The following is a 26560-nucleotide window of genomic DNA, read 5'->3' as shown; positions in this document are numbered from 1 at the left end:
AATAGGCTATAAAGATAACAGTCTTTAGACGTTCATTAGCAAGTCTAAATCTGTTCTAATCTGTAAACTAGGCTATTATCAGTATTGTGCATGTGTGAAGATCATTTCAACATATTTTGAAATTCTAGTTGTAGAAGATCAACACTGAAGGGCACCAATCTGAATTTTCCACTGAGTGGGTGATGTTACTGTGATGAGGATGCGCTTTCCTCTGAAGAAGATCCGCAAGCAGTTCAAACTCCTTCTGCTGCTCGTTTTGCTTATGTTTGCCATTGGGTTTACGTATCTTCACATCAACCAAGGCAAAGCCATCAAACTCCACTTCAACTATGGGAAAGGTCAGTATATGCATGTGATTTCACCTACATGTTCCTGGATCAACATCTTTGTTGACCCTGAGACGACATTACAATCAACCAGATTTGAGGGAGAAGTTAACAGTTTATGGTTTTAGGCTTACAACCAGGGTTAGGTGCTTCTTTTACCAGGGTTAGGTGATATTGACCTATCATTTCCTTCTGATAAGTTATGGGTAGGATTAGGTTTAGGGGTTGGGATAGGGTTAAGGCTACATTTTCGGTCATGATTGTTGTAGGACTAACACAAATATGTTGGTTCATGAACATGTCTTGGAAAATGCATGGTGACCGATAGCCTTGCACATTCTTATTTCTTATTAGAGGACCGTAAGGCCCACTGAAGCCTCATTAAAGATATCCCAAATAGCTATTGGGTTTCAGGGGCAGGTTAATGAGGAAGGCAGTACATACAAGAGAGCTGTCCACTGCTAAAGCCATTGTATGATCTAAATGAGGATTCTTCCTTCATGTTAAAGTTTAATTATTGCTAATTTCTGCCTAGCTAACTGCTGATTATTCCTAAACCAATTTGTACTCTTGGTTGTGCAACCATTAGTACTACAGATAAGACTTGAAGCGGCTCTGTGCAAAGATGATTTTCCTTTAAGCTTTTTAAAGAGAAATTAAGTCCAACCCACAGGCACAATTTTGATGAATGTCCTGAAAGGCACCAATTCAGTGACAAGAGTTCCCCTTCCTTTAATTACTGTCAGGAATAATCACTTACCACACAATACTGTTATACTTGGTGTTGTGTGCATGAATAAGAGAGGTTGACGTAAAAGGCTTTTTTACATATCCAGTGTTATTCACACAGTAGATATTCATAGCATAACATGTATAATATATACAGTAGTTAGAAATCATGAATTTCAGTGCTTATTTTTATCCAGCGCATATGATAAATAACCTCTAAATAACATTCCATTAACTTAATATAAAAATATAAAAATATTTAAAATATAGAAAGCTGTTTTAGCTACTGTATTCTGATGTCCATGCATAACACAGAGTTTGGATGATGTTAAATAGGTTGAACTGGACAACGTGTGATGTCCAATAATCTGCACATTCACTAATTAATATACTTAATCAAAAGCTTAGTTTGAGATTCTGGCACACGTTCGTTTTTTTTCCATACCACATTCACATCCTCTCTTATGCAAAAATGTCATATTTGCTCTGAGGAAATTTTGAAACAATTTCTAATTTAGCATTCTAAAGCAACTAAATTAGATTTTTTTAAATCACAGTCTCTCATTAACTTTTACCTTGAAGCCGTATGTCCTTTGTTATTAGAGGTGAAGTAATTGTTGCGGATTAGCTGATAAATGACTGTATTTGAGAGAGGAATAAATTTGTATATTTCTAATTATAGCATAAAGGCTCTAGGCTTATTCCCCCTTGGTTTTTTTACTGATTGAGTTTTAAAAATGGAATCTAGTTGCTGTGAATTCTGTGGCTGAAGTTGACAGGAAGAGAAATTAGAGGTACAGACTCTTTTAACCCATAGGTTAATGAAATTTGTGTTAAGCTTCTCTCAACACACAAGGTAATGCTTATGCAAATGGGTGTTTTGGACAGATGCCACTGTTATCTCAAGTGAGACGTGCTATAGGTGGGAAGTAAGCGCGTTAAGCTCTAAAGTCACTTCACCCGGTTAGTCATTAGTCAGAGGGGAGGTAAACGTCTTGGAGGGCATGTTGAGCTCTGTGGACAAAGGTCTTTTGGAGACACGCTTATTGTTATAGATGTAAAATAAAAATGCTCAAGCCTGAGTTATGTAACTGGGACACAAGGCACATTACTTAAATGATTAATGTCAACCAGAAGTATAGTTTTCTGCATTGCATTTATACATGTGCATCTTGAATGCTAGTCTTTTCATCAGCGGGAGATATCCTGCATTTGTGTTTAGGTGACTGAACAGTCCGTTGTCTGTTGACTTGGCTCGAGGCAAGGACACATGGAGCAGGTGGTGGTCCACTCAGCACCAAGACAGGAAGAGCATAAAACATGCAGATTTTGATGAGCATACTGCCAGTCAGAGAATGCAGGCAGAAGCACATTTTGAAGTATGAAATCTTATTTAAGGTGACGAGTTAAAAAAAACTCTGGAAACATTTCTTTCTTACAGTTAATTAATTGAACAATTGTATTTTTTTTTTATTCATTTTAAAATGAGATTAAACACACACACACACACACACACACACACACACACACACAAAATGTGCTTGCTACAGATTTACCCAGTATAATTTACAATCATTGATCAAGTAAAGTACTTTTCTGTGGATTTTTTTAAATTATATTTATGAACGGAAATTCTTCAACCCTGGTCGACAAAAGAACATTTATGAAATATGATGGAATGCATAAACAAAATAACATTTGTATAGGTGTCATTTCCAAATGCTGTTCGCTGACCCAATTCAAATTCAGGAACTTAATCAGAATTTAATAAACATTCTCAATTCAGTTCTGAATGGTGTACAACCATGAACATTACTGGCTGATATGCGCAGAGTACTGTTCACCCATGATCATCCACCAGCATTGTCATTGTGTGTCTGTGCTTGGTGCTTGAATGTTCATGCAACCAGCACTGCTTTGGGATTTGGGAATCACCACATAGATCGTTTCATAGATCTATCTGCGGCTTCTTACAGCATGATGGAACAGTTTGTTTACCACTCCCTCAGTTAATTGGGAGGCAGTCGGCTGACATCCAATGAGCCATTCATGTGTCACCTATACACCTGCTATGAAGTTTGGACTGAGACTGACCTGTGAGGGTCATATACGTTCAGGTGTGAAGCCACTGGACTGCACTCAGAATGGATAAACACATCTGTGCCAGGCTCATTTCCTTGTTCAGCAGGATATCACAGATATTAATGAATGCACAAATACTCAACATGTAAGCCTTTACAAAATTTGGCTGACTCTCATTGCCTTTGATTTCAGTTGCTGGCACCTCAAACTCTCATTGGTATTCCTGGAGGCAGCAGTGGCTTTGGCTCTGGGGCTGAAGATGTGCTCTGCATGGCCTGAGTCCAATTGTAGAGGAGCCATTATCATTCCTTATTCATGGCTCTTTTATTTAGGGACAGCCAACTATATGGGCAGTTGCAGGTTGAATGTATATTTTAACACATTTTCTTTTACTGTATAAGTTTACATATTGCTACACATTGCTAAACAAAATGTTGTTTAATTGCATCCTTTGTCTTATTAGTAATCCTTGCCCATATTAATCATTTGTTTACCTTTCCAAACTAATGTTATGAGCAAAAGACAGAGTGTTGTCAATGTATTGAGCATAAATAACCTTTTATACAGGCAGTTTTACAGTAAGAAGGAAATTCAAAACGTTATCCATCTGTTAGGCTGACAGTAAAGGTGCAGATTCAGTTGATCGTTTAGAAGATGGTGTGACATTTAGTCATTCCATCAATATTAATTTATTATAATAATCATTTAATTTCATAATATTATAAATGACACCTCTGCTGTGGGTTGCAACAGATCTTCATTGGGGTTCAAAAACAAAGTAACCAGTATTGTGTCTAAAATGCAAGTAACTCAATGTTAAAGCGTGGATGTCATTGACCAAAACAATTTTTTGAAGTAAATGATTTTATGTTTTATGAATGAAATGTTTGTAAGGCTAACTTATATTGCTTTCAAATCTTATGAAGTATGAAATAACAGCTATTAGTAAAACAAAATATATTATACAATCAAATAAATAGAGATTAATGGTAGTTATATCTAAAAACTTATCCCCTAAACCTACCCTAACCCAACCCCTTTCCATAAAATTAAAATTTACTGTAGAGTTTCATAATTAAAATACTTTAAAAATTTAGGAAAAGAAACGGGATGACTTAAGGCTTCTGGTGATCTATGTAACACGATCTGTAGGGGAGAGCGGGGCACAACCTAACGCTTTTTGACTTTCTCAGTTTGTGTAAATCCACTTGGGGTTCATATTATTATGATTTTTTCACACATTAATTTCACACGTCTAGTACAATTATGTGGTTTTGTTTCATTAATACAGTGTATAGTTTTTTCTTGATTTTCTCCCGAAAGAATGGAGTGAAATGTGACAACATGCAGCATAGGTGACATCTATTAGTGACAGCTTAATCTATAGAAAATATACAAGACAAACTAAAATATTTTGTCAATAAAATACAATTAATAACTCAATAAATAATGGCATTTTTTAATCATTAAAAATATAAAAAAAATTTGACAACAAACACATTGCAAAACACAGCTACACAGCATAGTTAAAACATAATAATAATTAATAACTCCTGAACATTGACTCTCAGTCATTATTCACCTTTTTCCCAATATAATTTATAAAAGTATATAGCATAATTCTAATAGGGGCACATTGTAACGCACATTGTCTGGGATTTAACCCTGGCTCTGCTGGTTAGATCAGCATTAAAGAACTCTCTCAACTGTTAAAAAACAGATATAAGATTCAAATAATATCAGATTTGTCTTATTTTAAATAAACACAAAAAACAGAGATAAAAAATTAACAAGTAAGAAATTTACTTTTGCTATGGTTAAATAAATGTTTAATGATATCTACCAAAGATGTTTACATTTTGCTGCATTTTTTTCTCTAAATAGTGTTGATATGGCAAGTTTCGTCATGCTGGCATGGGTGGAAAGTTTTAAACCATGTGTGTTAAAACTAACCCCGAAGTAGAAAAAGAGCCGTACAAGTGATGACATCTCAGAGGGTGGGCTCTAATGACATCCTGAATGGCTTTTTCATTGTAGGGGGCGTAACTTGTAATTGTAAGAGGGGCATAATTAGTAGGGCAGTGGTCCGTGGTTTGTAGTACTGCGGGACGCAGTCGGACACACTTGGGCTATGTTCAAAATCTCCCCCTATACCCACATTCACTATTCCCTACATTACTCCACTAATAAAGTCCACTTGAAGGAGTGAATGAAGTGTGCCAGAAGGGCTGCTGCTTTTGCATAGTTTGTGCTGCTATTTAATAATCATTTGAAATTTAGCAAACTGGCAGCTCCAGTAATAAAAAGATTTATCTTGAACTCTGTAATGGAAATTAATTGAAATTAAACAATTTAATAATCAGTTAAAAGGAATTTATACCTGTTTGATATTACGGTGTAGCCACATTGGACCAGCGGTTTGGAAAATGGATGAATGATTCAGCTGCGGTGTTGCGTTTTTTTTATGAAACTTACCCACATTTAAGAGTTGATAACAAAAAAAGAATGCATGTGTGACCGGTCCTCTTTTATGCTATGCGTGGATAGATGAACGAGGCCAGAAATGATAAAAAATACTGGCACTGGGCCGGCAACTTTAATCGTACTTGAATGCAGTGTATGCAGATTGTGTGAATAATATGAAGCATGCATTTTTCGAGAGAGTTCATTAAGCATGCATGCCTTGTGCAAACTGGGTGGTTAAAATAATCCCTTTCACTGGCAGGTTGATGTTAAAAGTGTGGGAGTAGGGCCACAGATGCAAGCTTTTTTAATGTATTAATTTAATTTATTTTTGTTTGTGCAGGAATGTTCTCTTATTCATACTTCTGTTAATATTGGTATTCAAAAAATGTCGTCACTGGCACGCAATGAATTCTGGGTTAGGTAAGGCCGTGAAGGAATACTTGCTTTGTCCTAATTTGCATACTATCCGTCCTAAATTGTATTCGAAATTAGAATTAGTGTGTCCCAATTCGTAGTATGTTGAAATTAGTTCCCTTTCAAGGGAACTCGCGCTGCGTCACCGCTTTGGGAACGCCTCTTCAGGGAACTAAGGTTACAGTCGTAACCGAGACGTTCCCTTTCAAGGGAACTCGCGCTGCGTCACCGCTTTGGGAACGCCTCTTCAGGGAACTAAGGTTACAGTCGTAACCGAGACGTTCCCTTTCAAGGGAACTCGCGCTGCGTCACCGCTTTGAGGCGTTCCCAAAGCGGTGACGCAGCGCGAGTTCCCTTGAAAGGGAACTAAGGTTACAGTCGAGACGTTTTCCAAAGATACCCGGATGGTCTTTTTCCGGTTACATTTACATTTAATCATTTAGCAGACTCTTTTATCCAAAGCAACTTAAAAATAAGGAGAGCAATAGAAGAAATCAATCTAACAAAAGGGCAACAATATGCAAGTGCTGTGTCTAGTCCCAGTTAATCCAGCACAGTACACATAGCAATTTTTACAAAAAAATGTATATAGAATAGTAAGTGTGTTAGTATTAATTGATCAAGCAGTTTCTTGAAATGGCTAAAGACTCGGCAGCTCGAGTTGAGATAGGCAGGTCATTCCACAAACTTGGAACAGTCAAGATAAAGGTCTGTGAAAGTAATTTTGTGCCTCTTTGGGATGGGACCACAAGGTTCACTTGCAACGCAAGCTTCTGGATTACACGTAGGTCTGAAGTAGTGAGTTTCAGTATAGGGGTGCAAAACCAGTGGTTGTTCGGTAAGCAAACATCAGTGCCTTGAATTTGATGTGAGCGGCTATTGGCAACCAGTGCAATTTTATGAGGAGAGGTGTGACATGAGCTCTCTTCGGCTCACTAAAGACCACTCTTGCTGCAGCATTCTGGATCAGTTTCAGAGGTTTGACAGTGCATGCTAGAAGACCTGCCAAGAGAGCATTACAATAGTCCAGTCTGGATAGAACGAGAGCTTGGATAAGGAGTTAGAATCCAAAGTACAGATTAGAATCCGAATCGGTTAGAATCCGAAGTGCAGATCCATACACACTCTAACGGCTAATATTGGCCACAAACCAATTGCGAATTTGAACGAGGATTTGATTATAAATAAATACAAACCTAAATAAAAATGGTTAAAAAACTACAAACATGGCGGATAAGTGAGTCCAAGGTAGAGAGGTTTAGATAAAGGTGTTTGAGTGATTATCAGTATCTAACCTGATCTAAAGATATTTATTCATCTGAAATATCATTGTTAACTTTTGTAAAGATAAATTTGGTCATTGACTTTTAAATGCATCATTATGCAAGTTGCAAACATGAGGAGAGTTATCTGCTTGAAAGACCTACTTGTGGCAGATAGGAACTTAAATTCAATTGAATGTGGAGGATTTTAACTGTGACAAGGTGATGGACAGGGCAGTTTAAACGGTGACAGGATGCACATAACTAAACGACAGAGCTGTCCATTAAAGAGGCAGTTATGATGAAGTAGTATGTCCCAAAGCTTGCCTACTCTTCTGCTACACACTCAAAAGTATGCACTTTTTCTTCACAAAAATAAATGGAAAATGAAGGATGCATTTGGATGCCACATTTGAATGCACCCTTCAAAGGGTGCTGCCTCTGAGTTGGTACTAGACAGACAGCCACAGAGAGCACCAAAACTTTTAGAGTTCCTCCAGTCCTGAACCAAACCAATGAGCTTATGCTGCATTCACACCATGGGTCAGATTTACTGAACAGGGCAAATTAGCATTAGAGCACAATTCCAATAAAGCACTGATGGGAGTCTAAAGTTCTGCGCGTGATCTACTGACGACGCACAAATTAAAGAACACAGACGCAGCCGGATTATTTCAATAATTACCAACACATCCTACCAAGAGCAGCGCAAATTAGTTGCTAGTAGTATCACATGTATTTCTTTGTCTTCAGTAGCGCAGTCAGTAAAGCATAAGGCTTAAGGATCTAGGTTTTGACACGATCGACCTGGGTTCGAATCCACCTTTTGCCGAACTCTCTCTTCTCCCTTTTCCCATCACATATCACATCGGAAAGGCATTTGCTTTCAATAAAAATTACGAAAGTGTGTCCTAAAGTGGAAATAAAATGCCTAACGAAATGTTAAATAATAATAAAACCATTTATTGGTTAGAGGTAGGTGTAGTAAGGGCTTTTATTGTCCCATTAAGGCGGCATCCATTTAATAATTGTAATAAATAAAATAATTTACACTGTATGTTATTATTGCATCCTGTTAATGTACAACAATACTGAGGTGCAAATAGTATGTATCTGTCAAAATAAAGTATAATTTGCATGTAATTACTATTTACACATATTGCAAAGAACTGCTACTTTTACATGATGTAAATAGAATATATCACTATTTTCACTGAGTGTAAATAGAATCTAGTTGCTATTAACACTTGATGTAAATAGCATCTATCGCTATTTGCACTTAGTTTAAATAGCATCTATTGCTATTTGCACTTAGTGTAAATAGCCATTGCCTTAATTTAAATACTTTCCTCCCATAAATTTTGCATCTGAAAGGGACACTCCTATAAATGCATATGCAATAAGTTAAGCCACAAAAATAACCCTGTTTCTATATCAACACTATCAATGCTGAAATGAATCTGCAAGAGTCAGGTGGTACAAGTAAGAGCTCAGTAAGTTTTTTGCATTTATTATTATTGTAATGTTATGTGCTTTGAGACATGAGGTAATCACGTCGTCTCTCGTGATGCTTTGCAGAATCTGCAGTGTGTGTTCATGTGTTTTGAAGGAGGCCTGGCTTTGTATGGGATGGGATCTCATGCTTTCAAAGCTAACATGCTATTAGTAGCCGCTCTGAAATAGCCTACCCTACCTTTAAGTAGATTTTGAAACGATGAAACATACATCAATCACTAATCAATAACCTATTTAAAATTAATTATGCAATATATTAAGACATTTCTCTGCATGTTTTGAAAGCGGCTGTATATCTTGTTTTGAAAGAGCTTTTTCTAGCGAGCTAGCTGACAATGGATGGATTTCTGCTATAGACTCTTGTGTGGGTGGAGGCGCAGAACCTGATTTCACCAAGTACAACAATTTCCTGGATCAACATCTTTGTTGATTCTGGAACAACAGTACAATTAATCAATCAGATTGCGGGATAGTGAAAATCAAGTGTATACTATATCAGAAGCTCTTGTTTATGTGTGTTACAGTGTAATATTAATTAACTACATGAACTTACTGTTGGGTTAAGGTTAGGATTAAGTTTGGTTTAGGGTTAGTTGCATGTAATTATGCATAATTTATAGTTATTACTACATGTAACAAGGGCACTGTAAAATAAAGTGTTACCAAATTATTTTTACAAAATAAAAGACAACCTTTTTAGCAGTTGTTTTGCACACATATCCTTCTCTACACTGTAAAAAAAAAAAAAATCAGGTCTCCAATTGAAAATTTTCTAGTGACTGATCACATCTAAATTTTTTAGTTGGCCAAATTGAATTTCTGTGAATTAAATTGCATCAATTCACAGAAATTCAATTTGGCCAACTGAAAAATTTTGATGTGATCAGGCAGAAAATGTTCAATTGGAGACCTGATTTTTATTTTACAGTTTATGCAAATGCGTCCTATACACTCTTTACTCAATGCTCTTGATTCTGTTGGACTTTCAATGTTAACACATAATTGTGTTCAATTTAAACAATCTTTCTGTCTTTGAAGGATATGATTTAATTTATTTTAATTTGTTAAATTCTCAGATCATCAAGCAATCGCTACTAGCATTTTAAACAAATGTGGGGAAGGAGGTTATATACATGTTTAGAGTATAAGTCAGAGCTCGTATTTTCACTTGCCGATAAATAGATGCTTTCAAACTGAGCAGGTGACCATAGCAACAATAAGCATGATAGTTTTTTTGTTTATTTTATTTCATTCAATATTGGGTGCATATCAATACTGGCTTAATATACAAGTACTGTCATTATGTGTCACCTTATTATAGATTTACTTCATGATATAATCCATTTTTTTTTTTTCATTAAAAAAGCTGAAATCTGTACTGAAACAAATTTACCACGAAATTAACCTTGACAGGTTGCACATTCAAAAAATGTCCTACTGAAATTCGTTCCAAAAACGTTGACTCCCCTGAAAGTCACTGCATAATTTGCTTGCTTTCGAAAACACAATGCTTTCTTGTTTCATTTAAATATAATTCTGTGAAATGTCTTGAGAGTGCCAGGGCAAATGCTAATTTCTACAGCGAATATAGAGTTTCTACAGATTCTGTTTCTGTTTTGCAAATCTTACATGTTCAAAGCCCTGATTCTCAAATGAATTTGCTTTAGCTGTTAACATCTCTGTCCTCGATAACCTCTTCAAATGAGTTGTTACATTAGTGCATGTTTTAATTCACTGAAGTACAGAGTATTTTGCATCTAGCAGATTTAATTGGTCCCACAGAATCAATTCTGGATCAGTCTAGGTAATGTTCACTGGTCTTTCTTTAATCTTCTCTCTTTTTTACTGTAAGACTTGCTGCCCTTCCCATCTGGATTGTGAGTATTTGGGTCTAGAATAGTGAAGTTCTGTATATTCTGGTTACCTTTTACTCGTTTATTTGCTTTTGACCTAGGGAAAGAAATCATTGGCTGCATGTGTGTGTGTGACTGATTTAGATGATAAATCTGGTTGTTTTTGTATAAAAGCCTACATCACTGAAGGCAATGAATTGATTCTTTTGGCTTTATGGCTATACAATAGCTCCCAATGGCTGTTACAAAACACAATATTTCAGGCAACAGATGAGGGACTGGGCAGGTTTTCTCTGTAGGAGATCTGTCCCTTCATCCCTTTCATTTAATCTCTCTTTTTTCTCAATGTGAGATGTAGTATCTCTCTCATTTGCCCAAACAGAGGAATCTAACATATGCATGTATTCATTTATGAATATTAATGTTCCTGGCACGCTCTCCATTCTTCCAGAGCTTGGAGGCTCAGCTAAAGAACTTTACTCAAGAAAGACACACTTCTAAACCTTCAAACAGGATTATTTGTAAAGAAATGGGTGGATGTTTTAAACAAATATGACTGTCATGAATTCATAAATGTTACATTGTCATGGTTTTTATACTGAGCTAATGATATTTTGGATCCCCTAACCCTACCCCTATGCATAACTCTCACAGAAAACATTCTGCATTTTGACATTTTAATAGCCTATCATTCAATAGGCCTATTTAGTAATAATTGCAACAGGGGACAAATGAAGCTTAGCCTACTTGACAACACCAGTTCCATATCAATATTTTAACAAATAGAAAATAGCCTTAAATATTGCATAATTACATCAAGCTTTTTTGTACTTTTTACACAAGAGAAGCGTGTTCAACACGGATGTGCAAGTGGGTTGCCGTGGTAAGGAACAATACCTGTTTAACTTATCGCTAAAGCAAATTAACATAACGCTAAATCACAAAATATTGAGAATGCAACAGTGCATATATATTTTTATATAATTTTCGAACTCCAAACGTTCGGCCACAGATCAGAACCTAATATTCACATACATGTTCACGCCGTGAGAGGCGAATATAAAAGGCTGAGCAGAAAATCTGGATCTCAAGATCATTTAGACAATGTGGGGAAGAACTAAAATGCATGCACTGCATGCTGGGAAACTTGATCTTGCAGAACCTGGAGGCTTTTTGTCAAGAACAACAAACAACTCCACTGCTCAGGACTAAAGCCCTATTCGGACCAGATTCGTTTTACAAGGGTAGATGGAGTAGAAGTCATTTTACCACAGGATGTCTGTAATTTTAATGGCCAATTCGCACGGGATAAGAAATCTCAGCAAAACTAGCAGAAGTGGGAGGGGTAACTCGATTTACGCACTACCGTCAGCTCCCTGATGTGCGTATTAAGTTGCTTCCTAATATCACGTGCGCAAACACACATATAATATAAAGTTGCCGTAATCTTGTCCGTAATGATTACTGAGATGACACATTCAGACAGGACTAAAATCACTGAGAAGCTCTGGTAATAATTATTTTACCCCACCTCTCCATGTTAAACAAATCCCATCCAAATAGGGCTAACACACACAAGAAAAGGGACATTTTTATGTTTTATTTTATTTATTTATTTTTTGTCTTGTTGAATACATGTAAATATCTGTTAAGTCACATACAGTAGCTTCATCGGGACATTACTAAATAAAATAAAAAAACTTTATTATATCCAATTTTATACGCATAAGTACACTCACATAAAGCAATATATAATATATAGCAAATCTCAACTGCCTGATTTTTATTTAGTCGCAAAATGCAACCATATTGTCACCCATGCTCCTTATCTAAAGTTGGATATATAAGTATGTAAACCTTTATTGCATGTATACAGTACCCATGTATAGCCTACTCATGTATTGCAACTCTCGGAGTGAATCATTTTCAACCAGCATTTATTGCATGGGGCATGGAATATTAATACGTAGGCTTGATTTTGGTGGACGAGATCCGCTACGCTGCTGTTGCAGCTTTGTCAAAATAACAAACTAAGGAAAAGCTGCTGCAAGAATGGTAGAACCCCCTAGCAGATCTCTACTGGTGGCTCTGGGGAGGAGAAGGGAATATAGAAGTTCTCATATCGTGCAGCATGCCCGTCGCAGGCTAGGGTACGATATAAATAAGTCTACGTGGATTAGGAAGTGTATGGTGTCACGGCATTGAAAGAACCAATGGCGCTCCCTCCAAAGATTCTCTATTGGGTTTAGGTCTGGAGACTGGCTAGACCACGCCAGAACCTTGATATGCTTCTTACAGAGCCACTCCTTGGTTATCCTGGCTGTGTGCTTCGGGTCATTGTCATGTTGGAAGACCCAGCCTCGACCCATTTTCAATGCTCTAACTGAGGAAAGGAGGTTGTTCCCCAAAATCTTGCAATACATGGCCCCGGTCATCCTCTCCTTAATACAGTGCAGTCGCCCTGTCCCATGTGCAGAAAAACACACCCAAAGCATGATGCTACCACCCCCATGCTTCACAGTAGGGATAGTACTCATCATTCTTCTTCCTCCAAACACGTTTAGTGGAATTATGACCAAAAAGTTCTATTTTGGTCTCATCTGACCACATGACTTTCTCCCATGACTCCTCTGGATCATCCAAATGGTCATTGGCAAAATTAAGATGGGCCTGGACATGTGCTGGTTTAAGCAGGGGAACCTTCCGTGCCATGCATGATTTCAAACCATGACGTCTTAGTGTATTACCAACAGTAACCTTGGAAACGGTGGTCCCAGCTCTTTTCAGGTCATTGACCAGCTCCTCCCGTGTAGTTCTAGGCTGATTTCTCACCTGTCTTAGGATCATTGAGACCTCACGAGGTGAGATCTTGCATGGAGCCCCAGTCCGAGGGAGATTGACAGTCATGTTTAGCTTCTTCCATTTTCTAATGATTGCTCCAACAGTGGACCTTTTTTCACCAAGCCGCTTGGCAATTTCCTCGTAGCCCTTTCCAGCCTTGTGGAGGTGTACAATTTTGTCTCTAGTGTCTTTGGACAGCTCTTTGATCTTGGCCATGTTAGTAGTTGGATTCTTACTGATTATATGGGGTGGACAGGTGTCTTTATGCAGCTAACGACCTCAAACAGGTGCATCTAATTTAGGATAATAAATGGAGTGGAGGTGGACATTTTAAAGGCAGACTAACATGTCTTTGAGGGTCAGAATTCTAGCTGATAGACAGGTGTTCAAATACTTATTTGCAGCTGTATCATACAAATAAATAGCTAAAAAATCATACATTGTGATTTCTGGATTTTTTTTTTAGATTGTGTCTCTCACAGTGGACATGCACCTACGATGACAATTTCAGACCCCTCCATGATTTCTAAGTGGGAGAACTTGCAAAATAGCAGGGTGTTCAAAGACTTATTTTCCTCACTGTATATATATATATATATATATATATATATATATATATATATATATATATATATATATATATATATATATATATATATATATATATATATATATATATATATATATATATATATATATATATATATATATATATATATACATATAAAACTCCTATTGTGAAATGTGCTATACAAATAAATTTGACTTGACATCTAGATTCTATGAAGAGCATGCACATTGCACACGTATGAGCACAATTGTAGTAGTATAGTGGTCTGCAGTGTTAAAAAAAGCATCATGCCACATGTTAATTTGTATGTTAATTGTCAATCTCTCAATTGGTCATTTGTCTCAGTGGGACAGCCTGGTGGAGTGTGATTCCCTCAGATGTTGTAGCGGCAGCTGGCACACAGATCTTAGAGTCGCTGTCAGGCTCTGTGGGTAAAGGGCAGAGAAAGGCTATAGGCACACCTGCCTTATATGTGTGTCTGTGTGTATGTGCAGGTGCATTGCAATATGAATGAATGCACTACATGACAAATACTTTTGTTATCTTAAAGTCGGCATGAAACTGTTGTCCCTGTGATGTATAGCCGAGTGACATGGCTTCTCGAACAAACATAGGGCGAGGCTTGATTTTGTCCAATACGGAATTGATTGGATTGCGGATTGTTTTGGTTTACTCATGTGAGTGACAGGTTGTCCACATGTGAGTGACAGGTTGTCCTGCCCTCACGCCGAAAAACACGTTGTCAGAGAAGAGAAAAGATGTTGCTGCAAGAGGGAGGGTATGTTTTTTTGATTAAAGACTGCAAGGGCATGTAAAAAAATAAATAATAATTTTAATTATAAATATAATTTATAATAAATACTACAGTATTACATAAAAATAAGAACTGTCAATTTTTTTTCATGGTGACTTCAACATGAATCAATCATGGGAAGCTTGTTACACATTTGACTTGTTTCCTCATAAGGTGGCTCTATGCACAATGTCGAATTTAGAGGCTAAGTATTCCTCGTAATATATCCTGATATCACTCCTTTAGTGCTGTTTTTAGTATGAAAACAAATATGTCAGTGAAATGCCACTTATTATTTTAAGCACATTTGACACTTCATTTGAATAAACCATATCAGACTTTAATTTCAATTTTTATCAGTTGTCTCACACCTCAAAACACACAGGAAATCATTAAATCATACCTAGCACCCTGCTGCACTAAGCTAGATTGATCTTTTTATAGAGTCTGTATTGTTAAAGACCTGTCTTGTATGTGAGCGGGTGGCATGATGTAGGTGTTCTGTGTGCTGTCACTTCATCAGATAGACATAGATCAGACAGGCCGATCTCAGCGCAGACAGCAAGTGTCAAAATGTCTGGAAGAATATGTTCTGCATCCCTAGCTGGATTGTCTACATTGCCCTACAATCGATTCTCCATATTTGATACCTCTATTATATCTATCCATATAAAGTCCATGGTTGCACTTTATATTTAGCAATGCAATTTTGTATTATATTTAGCAATGCATCTTCGAAGACATTTTTCAAAAACAGTATATGTACATACAAAATGCTTTTAGCCACAAATTCTGCTTTAGTGGGGAGTTTGTTTTGCTTCAGTAGCTCATGCTCTGCCATCAGTGAAGCTATATTGACTTTCATTTGGGGAAAATCAGAAAAGGTAATCAGTGGTGTGTGCAGAAAATTCTCAGTGCTAGAAAAAAAATGCAATTATCCACCCAAATTCCAGTTACTTGCACACAATAATGAAGGATATTGTTTGGAACCAAATGCAACTGTTTGCTCATTGTAGAAGCTTTGAAATTTGACCAGATTACACTGTATTTTTCAATTGGATTAATTTGTATAGAGATTAATGAGAGAGATTGCCTGTGTATTTGATTTCTTGTATAGGTGCTAAATACAATTCGTTGAATTACACCTAATTAATATGTAAATACACAAGCCTTTCTCATTAATGCATAAGGCAGTTTATGCTGAAACATCTAAATCGTTTACAAGTGCAAGGGAGGTCTAATTTAAATGGGCCTCTGAGGATCTGAGGGTGACCTCTGCACTTGCTAATACCCTTTTGTACAATTGCAGAATATAATCATTCTTGCTGTGGAAAATCTGTAATTCTTCAGTAGGACGCCTTGCCGCATACGCTGCAGAGATAGATTAATTTTCAATTACCTGTGTGTAGTGAAGCCTAAAAGCTGGACTAGCCTCTTCGTCATAGCTGTTAGGACTATTTAAAGCTCCATATATGAGATTTTGCTGATTCTGAAACTCTGAAGTGTCTGTAACCGCTGTGACAGATCTAGGGTTTTTGGAGGCAGGCGTTTTATTTTGCAGCTTCATACTGCCCAAATTCAGAGAGTCATGGAAGATATCATAAGGAACAAAGCACTAATTTTCTTCTGCTGAGGCTGATACTAATTATAAACATTTGCATCCTTGATTAATTTGTTTATTGTTGCAATTAGCAAAATGTCAGTGTGTACAATCTTACAGTTTTGGAGATTTAAAATTAAAATAAATGTCTTCATGCATGTTAGATTTGTATGTGGGATTGTGAGTGTGTGTGTGTGTGTGTGCGCGTGTTTTTGTGAAATATCAGGACACAAATGTGTATAATGACATGGGTATGACATAGGTATTACAAGGAGAGGGTGAAATATGAGGACATTACCCATGTCCTCACTTTTCAAAAGGCTTATAAATCACACAGAATGAGGTTTTTACACAGAAAGTAAACTGTGCAGTTTCCTGTGATGGGTAGGTTTAGGGGTAGGGGCAGTGTAGGGGGATAGAAAATACGGTTTGTACGGTATAAAAACCATTACTCCTATGGAATGTCCTTACATTTCACAAAAATCCCCCTGTGTGTGTGTGTGTGTGTGTGTGGGCATGTTTTCGTGAAATATCAGGACACAAATGTGTATAATGACATAGGTATGACATAGGTATTACAAAAAGAGGGTGAAATATGAGGACGTTCCCCATGTCCTCACTTTTCAAAATGCTTATAAATCATACAGGATGAGTTTTTTTTCACAGAAAGTGAACTGCACAGTCTCCTGTGAGGGCTAGGTTTAGGGGCAGGGGCAGTGTAAGGGGATAGAAAATACGGTTTGTATGGTATAAAAACCATTACGCCTATGGAATGTCCTCACATTTCACAAAAACAAACGTGTGTGTGTGTGTGTGTGTGTGTGTGTGTGTGTGTGTGTGTGTGTGTGTGTGTGTGTGTGTGTGTGTGTGTGTGTGTGTGTGTGTGTGTGTGTGTGTGCGCGTGCGCGTGTGCGTGTGTGCAGGTTTGGCTGTGAGGGCTAAATGTCTGCACTTATATAGTGAAATATTATGACATCCGACTCGCTAGGTAAAAAGGCTTATATATATATAAAGTTTGGGGTCTGTAAGATTTTTTTTATATTTTTGAATGAAGTCTCTTAGGCTTACCAAGGCTGCATTTATAAGGCTGCATTTATTTGATCAAAATACAGTAAAAACAGTAATATTTTTATAATATTTTTTTTAATAATATTACAATTTAAAATCATTTATTTTAAAATGCCATTTTTTCATGTGATGGCAAAGCTGAATTGTCAGTCTTCCGTGTCACATAATTCTGATATGCAGATCGGTGCTCAAGAAACATTTCTTCTTATCAATGTTGAAAACAGTTGTGCTGTTTAATAATTTTGAGGAAACCATGATACTTTTTTCAATTCAATATAACACAAGCATTTATTTGAAATGGAAATCTTTTGTAACATTATAAATGTTTTTACAGTCAGTTTTGACCAATTTATAAATAACATCCCTACATTTCTGCAACATTTTCTGTAAGGTTTTTTCTGTCATAGTTTGCATAGAAATTATGTTTTGTCAGATTCCGGCATGAAGACATGAATGCTCACACCACAACTGATTGCTCTTCTGCCTCCGCTGTGAAAACCCACTGTGCAGGGAAGGACGACTGCTTGTGTGTGTGGGTTTCATGATGCAGAAGATAAAATGCCTGCCAAAACTCAATTGTCTAGTTTCCTGTCCTGCAGCTATAGACACTCTCTTACCCTTTCGACTCCCAAGCCCCTCCATCTGAACAAATATAACTTTACCAGATGCATCTTAAGCCTACCCTCAGCCCAAACTGTTCAGCTGATGGCAATTCTCCATTTTTAAATCGTTTTAATTCAGCTTAATCCGTGACGGCAAACTCATACTCACAGACTCTGAGGAGAGCTCACTTCCATAAACAGACAAAAAGACAATAACTCCACAGTCACATACTGTAAATAAATTAATGTTTTGTGTCCAAGGTCAAAACTAAGATCAGTACAAACATCCCTTTAAACTATATTTTGTCTTTCCCCCACCTTTGTCTTTTTGTGTGAAAAAGCTGGTGAATTTTCCTCCTTCTTGACAAATCAAGCCTTCCCCTCTGTCCTGATAAATTGTGCATTATTGGTGGCAACATGCTGCATTTTTATATTCATCTGTGAGGAATAAGAGTCAAGGAAGAAATGACCATGCAGTCCCTGGTTACAGTCATATCAGGGGGTTGTTACATGAAATAGATCAAGGTGAAATATGTGTCTTATCTCCACCAGCTGTGCTGATATTAGATATTCTGTCAGATGATTTGGACCAGAGGGATCTCAGATGGTTTGGTTTTTGCCTCAAAGATGCTTACAATTTCTTCATTAAAGCATGTATGAGCACTCCCAGTGGAAAATGTTATTGCTCAGAGGTTGCTCTTCTAGCTTTAGATACTCAATGGAGTGTCGGTTATGTGTCATTTACGTGTAAAATGTTTATTTAGATATTACTCCTATAAAATTAATTGGAAAGAATATACAAATGCTGACATAGCTTACAGCAGTATAGAATAGAGAATTAATGTGGATAGCATAGCAAGATTATTTGGTTTTGAGAGAATTTGATGAAAATGTTTTTGAATTCATTTGATTGCAGACTTTTGTGTCTTGGCAAATCTGTGCAAATTTTGAGACGTTGTTAAGATCTCTTTTGTAGGGAATCTTTTCTCAGGAGAACCATAACAGAATGCATTTTAATATCATTGTTGTCTCTGAAAAAACAGTTATTACAGATATTAAAGAGATATTCTATACTATTCTTTACATTCCAGGTATTAGAAGCAGAACTGATATGAACTGATCATATATTTTACATGCCTTATTGTGAAATAAATTTATTTAGGGATATGTAATTATTTATTTAAATAAATAATAATTTATATTTTTATATTTCAATTTCAATCCCACAAGGACTTTTTTTGGTCCCCATTGTCATCAATACTGAAGAACAGGCAACAGGAAGAACTTTATCTGGTATTTATTGAAGAGATTCAGAAAAACAGCACAGGTAAGTATCACTGAGTGGTGATAGGGACTAGAATGACTTAACTTGATGATAATAGGTCTTTGATAATAGGTCTTTTCAGGATGACCAGGGACTCATAACAAATGTAGCAGACAGCACATGAGGATGATGATGGCAGATGAACGGTAAGGTAGAGTCAGGTAAGTGTTGCACATAGTAGAGACGAGACCAGAAAACTACATATTGGTGAGTATGGGTATATATGCTAGTCCCAATTGCTTATTGACAGGTGTTGGGAATCAGTACTTTGGTGTGAATGAATGAGTGGGCAGAGTTGCAAGGTCTGACGCTGGTGGAATGACTGAATTCGTGACAGTACCCCCTCTTCCACGATGGCTCTTGAAGACTGGCAAGGTCTCATTGTTGTGATTCGAGGATGGAGTTTACCGAATAGATGGTTTCCTTGTCCAGTTTGAAAGGAGGAAGAGGCACTTCAGCTACGTCAGACCCTGTGGGATAAGAGAAGGTTGGTAAGGTTTTAACAGTGACACATGGAAGGAAGGTGAAATTCTGTATTATGAAGGTAAATTAACCCTCTGGGGTCTGAGGTGTTTTCTGGGCCCTGGAAGTGTTTTGACATGCCCTGACGTGTGCTTATTTCTGTTACTTATAACATTATCATGAAGGCCTTTCACGAATAATGCGATAAACGATAATATTGTCGTTCTGAGACCATTTTCATCAAAAATAAGGAGAATGGCATAATAATGCAGGTACACCTTTTCAAAGATCAATAAACTTTTATTTCTAAAGACTATTTAACGCTGAAAACGGAAAGCATTTTAAATATCCACAATAAATGAACAACACAACCAAAACAAAAAAAGCAATGGACTCTCAGTCTGTTAACAAAAAAATGCACTTGAATAAACAGCTGGGAAAAATGCAACGGATGATTGTGTTTTAGGTAGTGCTGGGAAATTAATCAAATTTTTTTCTGTAATTAATCACGATTAATAAGTTTTTAATGTTTTGATATTGTAATAATTTCAGTTACTCTCCAAATTAATGTAGAAACAATTATTGACAGCGTATTTTAAATATGTGTTGTATTGTCATGTTTTTATGAATGCAGGCCAGTATCACTGATGTCTCTATGAAATATTAAGGACATTACATTACAGTATAACTGAAAGCTACCAATTTCAACATTTATTAGGCTTTAATTTAAGTGAACTTAAAACAATCTTTACATAACCCCATTATAATAATTGTTATTTTTACCTGTGCCTTCCCTGTTAGACAGATACAGAAATGTAATAGTTCTCAAACACCTTTCTTAACTGAATAAATAATCAATTAAATATAGATTAATCATCATTAAAGCTACAATTTTCTCTGTTCCCGTTGTTCTTTGATGAACATTAAAGGGTTACTTCAGTGATTTAGCATTAAGCTTTGTATTTAAACTCGGTCATTTATGCAGTATAAATGTGAAAATATTTTTGAATTTGGTGCCTTCTAGACTGAGAAATTCAATTCAATTCAAATTTATTTGTATAGCGCTTTTCACAATACACATTGTTTCAAAGCAGCTTTACAGAAAGTGCATTTCATAAATGTACATTGAAAAATGTTAGAAAGAGAATGTTAAAGAAAAATGTTAGAATAAGTTAATCAATCATGTATTAATTTAGGCCATAACAACGCTGCCGTTGAGTCGTCTCTTCACAGGCGTCGAGTCGTCTCATCACAGGTGTTGGGGCATCTGAAGTCTCCATGAGAGGCTGGATACAAACTGGAGCTGACTAGTGTCCCGAGATAACAACAGAAAAGCAGATGGGAAATAATTAGCATAGCTGCTGTTCAGAATATTAATGCTTTTGATCCGATTTAACTGTAGTATAAAAGGTAATTATAATGTGAATGCTTGGCTAAAGAGATGCGTCTTTAATCTAGTTTTAAACTGGAACAGCGAGTCTGAACCTCGAACAATATCAGGAAGACTATTCCATAGTTTAGGAGCTAAATGTGAAAGAAAAGACAGAAAATGTATTTTTGTCTCATGTGGATGAAAGACAACAACTCCCAGAATGCACTTGCTTTGCTGCCCTACGAGGCAACTCCGTACACCATCGTTTTGATCTTCATAGTAATACAAGTTAGAGAATAAACACTACAATTAAAAACTGAACGTGTCTTTTCAATAAAGTGTGAGTGAGCCGAACGAAAGTCATGGCACAGACACAGCAGTGTCAGATTTCATTCATCACGAAGAGCTGAGCTGAGGTAACGTTAAGTGCCAGTCTGGCACGTTTTCAGATCGCATATGGAAGCTAAACTATCACAGGAATTCATTGAAAAGTTGAAACACTCACTTTGCTCTGCATCACCCCGTTATGATTGTCCGTGCGGCCGTCTGTGTCTTACATTCTGTGCGTGAGATCTCTCCCCTATGGGCGGGTTGATAACATGTGGAACAGCTCCATCTAGTGGCTGTAGTCTTTAGCCTCTGGCCAAAAAATCCTCCGATGACACAAAATGACGATATTTGCGTCATCTGAGGATTTTTTCCAGAAATAAAATGCATAATTCTCTTGTCTCAGGGGGAAATGAGGGGGGAAAGTACCATTATTTGAATATACTACTGGGTTTCTACTGGTACAAAACCTAATGCTAAATCACTGAAGTTACCCTTTAATGACAGGCACCATCAGTGCTCCTGTCACTTTAAGAACAGCCGCTGCCGAACATGACGCGGATCTCACACGCTGTCCCGCGCATCTCATTTCCTCACAACTCTTTAAGTTCATTTAAGACGTTATTTAACTAATTTAAGACTCCTAAAATGAGAATACTCAAAATTCTCTGTGTTGTTGTTATTGTTTGTTCATGAGCAAAAGAGAACTCGATATGAGCAGGAGACTGACTCGAGTCTGTGTGTGCGTTGAGTGTGTGTGTGTGTGTGTGTGTGTCAGAGTGTCCCTCGATTAGCTGACATGAGACGCAGCCACACAGACAGGACATTGACCTACAGCGCATTCTCTTGTGTCTTGTCGCGCTTAGAAGCATTAACATGTATAAGAACTAGTGGTGGGCATAAATAAATATTTTTTTTTTTAGATTAAAATGGCTCATTTGAATTCTGCCGAAGGCATTCAGAATGTGTGCTCGTAAGTGATCGTTTTTCTTTTTGTAGTTTGAATAATAAATAACTTCTGTCCCTTTAAGACCTGACGCACGCATGGATCCCACTGTTCCTGTGAGCTGGTTACGACTGTGTTTACGCTAAAACTCACCAAGATGGGCATTGAGACATTTTTGAGTGTATTTGACCATTAATAAGCTGGAAAATGGAGCTCATTTTTGCACTTGTATGTCAGAGGCGGCTTTATTACGGTATGTGTGTGTGCGCTTCAGATGCGAGCGCGAAATCTGCGGAAATAAGTAGAATTAACGTTATGTGCAACCCCGCGCAAAATTCAGACCGGTCACACCAATACTAACAAAAGTCCAGCAGAACACCCGTTCGCAATGTTCAGAGGATTAACCGGACTGAATGAGAGGAGGCGGGTGCGTGTCAACTCGTCGGTCGGAGAGGAGAGCGCAGCTGATATCGATACTGTAGAAAATGAGTATTGTATCGTTTCAGATATTTCAGTATCGATACATAGCCAAATATCGATATTTTTGACAACACTAGTAGGCATAAACACAGGTTCGAAGACTTGTTCTCTCGCCCCCTACTACAGTGCAATTCGGCTAGGTGTACATCCGCGCTAAAATATCAAGGTGAAAGTCATCATAGCTTGCATAGTATAGACACAGCTCCCAACCCAACTTTGAGAATAGATTAACGGCGATATTTTTTTTATCGCCCGATAAGAGTCTCACGTTAAAGCAGCATGTTAACGCCGATAAAGGCCCACCACTAATAAGAACGTGATCATATAATGTAACGCTCTGCAAAAATGGAAATTAAAACGGACGCTGGATATGATCGAGCTCATTTTTTTTATCGTGGGATTCATTGATTTATTGACTATCGCGACAGGCCTATTTTCATTGCTAATGTCTGATTACACTGTATTAAGCACATTCGCTGCTGCAATAATGTGAGCAGCATGTATGTAAACTTTTGTAGTTTTGAGAAAATTGTTTATGCGTGGTTGGTGAAAAAACTATTTTTAAGTCACTGAATGAACCCATACTGAATATTTGTTCACATGAATTTTACTACTGTAGGGTTGATCAGGTGCATGAATACAAGAAAGTGCATCAGCTTTCTAGTTCTTTGTGCCAGGATCATAGGTAACAGTAAACTGAAACCGGGTGAAGACTAATGCTCAATGAGCCTGATGAGGTTTCAGATGTTTTGCCTCTCTGAGATATTCCAGATTCTGGTGGTCTGTTATGAACTTGAATGGAGGTTTCGCCCCCTCCAGCCAGTGAAGCCATTCCTCCAATGCCAGCTTGATATCTTGATTAGTTCCCGGTGACTGATGTTATAATTCTGCTCCGCCGGAGAAGAAGCCACATGGATGGAGTTTTGGTGGGTCCCTGCCGCTGCAAGAGCATCGCTCCAACACCAGTTTTAAAAGCATTGACTTAAACAATGAATGGTAGATCTGGGTTAGTATGGGTCAAGGTGAGAGTGGTGGTAAATGCTTGCTTGAGCTGGTGGAATGCCTCCGTGGCAGCTGGAATCCAAAACAGAGACTTGGGTGTCTTGCATAACAGGGAGTGAGGGTGGCACCAGACAGTAATCCGATTGCACAGTCCCACCTGGTGATGTTTCTCTGGACTTTCAATGGTGGTTGCTTGGAGAAACTTATTGGACATTAATGAGCCACTAGCACAACCTCAATTTGATAAAGGACTTGAGAGCCTATGGTCGAATCCATGTCCAAACTGTAAAGCCTTATGAATGTGTGCAGAAAGGACCAGCCTGCCATAACCCAAACCTCTTACATAAGTGTCTTAAAAGAGGCCATGCTCCTAGAGGAGTGGGCTCTGATGCCTAGAGGTAAAGCCATTCCACACGCCTCAGGCAAGGTGAGAAATGTACAACCCGAAAGTTTGTGAAGTATGCATACGCACCAATCTTATGGCCATTGAAGAAAAATTAACCCAGAAGGACCTGAGATTCTGGGGTTGAATTCATATGACTGTGTGCAGAGAGGACCAGCCATCTTGTAAAGCTGCAACTTGGCTAGAACACTCCTAGTGTGGTGTGTTTGATGCCTAGAGGCAAAGCATGTTGCGTGCCTTGTAAGCAAAGTAAGAAATCACCAACCAGTAAGGTTGTGATCTTGCATTTACAAACCTTATGGCCATCAAAGAAGGATTAACCCAGAACTGAGTGGAGTCTGTAATGATTTCACCTTCCCTTTTCCTCACTTTGGAATAGTCCTGGAGTGTGGGCAGGGGGCACCAATAATCCTCTCAGCAGTCCGGACTGCTCGTTTTGGTCTCTCGATGTCCGAATTAGTGGCTGAACCAAACCAGACAGTTATAGATGAACACAGGACAGACTGTGTCAGCAGCTCCTGTGGCAAGTTGAACTTCCTCAGCTGGCAAAGGAAGTACAACCTCTGCTGCTCCTTTTTCACATTGGAGTCAATGTGATTGTCCCACTTCAGGTCCTGAGAGATGGTGGTGCCCAGGAATGCCCAATGCTGCCACAGTGCTGCTCGTGATGGTGAGTGGAGGAAATGCTGGGGTTTTCCTCCTTAAGTCCATTGTCATCGCCACTGTTTTGAGCGTGTTAAGCTCCAGATTGTTATGACTGCACCAGACAGCCAGCTGCTCAACCTCTTGTCTGTCTACAGACTTGTCACCATCCTGGATGAGGCCAATAACTGTGGTTTCGCCTGCAAACTTCAAAAGCTTGACTCAGGGGTCTTTAGAGGTGCAGTCATTTGTGTACAGTGAGAAGAGCAGTGCGGAGAGCAGAGCACACATCCCTGAGGAGCAGCAGTGCGGATAGTGAGAGCCCTGAATGTGAGTTTTCCCAGACTCACTAGCTGCTACCTATCTATCAGAAAGCTGGTGATCCACTGACAGATTGGGGTGGGCACGAAAAGCTGGGTCAGTTTGTATGAGTTCAGTCAGTTGGCCTGATTGAAAGCCAAACTGAAGTCCACAAATATATGATCCTTGCGTAAGTTCCAGGTCTGTCGAAATGTAGCAGGATATAATATAGTCCCATGTTGACTGCATCATCCACAGACCTGTTTGCTCTGTAGCCAAGTTCAAGAGGATCCAGCAAGGGTTCAGTGCTGTCCTTCAGGTAGGTCAACACCAGTCTCTTAAATGACTCGTGACCACGTGAAAGCATCCGGTCTGTATCAGGTTTTTTAGGGACCGGCAAGAATATTTGAAGCTGCACGTCAGTCATGCTTGCGTCAGCTGACTCTCAGCTGATCTACCTATAGCCTATCACAGCATCCCTACATATAGGGTCCATTCAGTATTATCAGCAGCTTTATTGCATTGCTCAGGAGCTAATTACCCTCCTCCATCCCCATCTTCTCATCTTGTCCACAATCAGGACTTGGCCTTCTGATATCTTTAAATTAGTCATTTATCTGGTTTCACTTTAAATTATTGTCATTAAGAACATTTCATGATATCTGCAATGCAATTATGTTGGTTCTGTTCTGTTTACCCTAAGGGGTTTATCACTGCTCTCCTTGCTCTTATCCATGCTAGGTTGCATGGATGGGCAGGGAGTTCCAGAACGGAGCCATACCACCAATCCAAACTGTATGCCAATTGTTAATCATCTTTGACGATAGTGGTCCTGACAGAATCACAGTTTTTTTAGATACTCACATAAAACAGTCTTCATATTTTCTCTGACTCATTTAGTGATGTTTGTCATTCAACTAGCAATACTTTAATCATTGCTGTTCTTGCCACAACTAATGCCTTCAGGTCTGGATTATTTTTTTGCATCTGTGTCTGTCTCGCTCTCTCTTTTATGTCTGTGTAGTTCATCTCAATCTGAAGTATGTTTGGAGGAGTGGGACAGGTTTTATCCTAGGGAGCCCTCTTAAAGACACTCAATCGTTAGTTCTGATTTTCCCCAGGTGTAGTTTGCCTTGATTAAACACTGCTCTCCAGGAGAAGACAAAGCCTCTCTGAATGC

The 26560-nt window shown here is 38.0% G+C and overlaps 1 protein-coding gene across 1 annotated transcript in view; it reads left to right on the top strand.

Annotated features, from left to right (window-relative positions):
* Positions 1 to 193: 193 nt before the first annotated feature.
* b4galnt4b (beta-1,4-N-acetyl-galactosaminyl transferase 4b) overlaps positions 194 to 26560 on the top strand; it is a gene marked incomplete at both ends in the record, with an annotated part of 125015 nt that continues 98648 nt past the window's right edge. Inside the window, one exon of the mRNA XM_079840389.1 lies at positions 194 to 338. Coding sequence (XP_079696515.1) covers positions 194 to 338 — 145 coding nt within the window. The remainder of the gene's footprint in view (positions 339 to 26560) is intronic.

This window comes from Gobio gobio, assembly GCF_949357685.1.
Source record: "Gobio gobio genome assembly, chromosome: 2".
In the NCBI taxonomy this organism is placed as follows: Eukaryota; Metazoa; Chordata; class Actinopteri; order Cypriniformes; family Gobionidae; genus Gobio; species Gobio gobio.
This window is presented reverse-complemented; position numbering and strand designations above follow the sequence as displayed.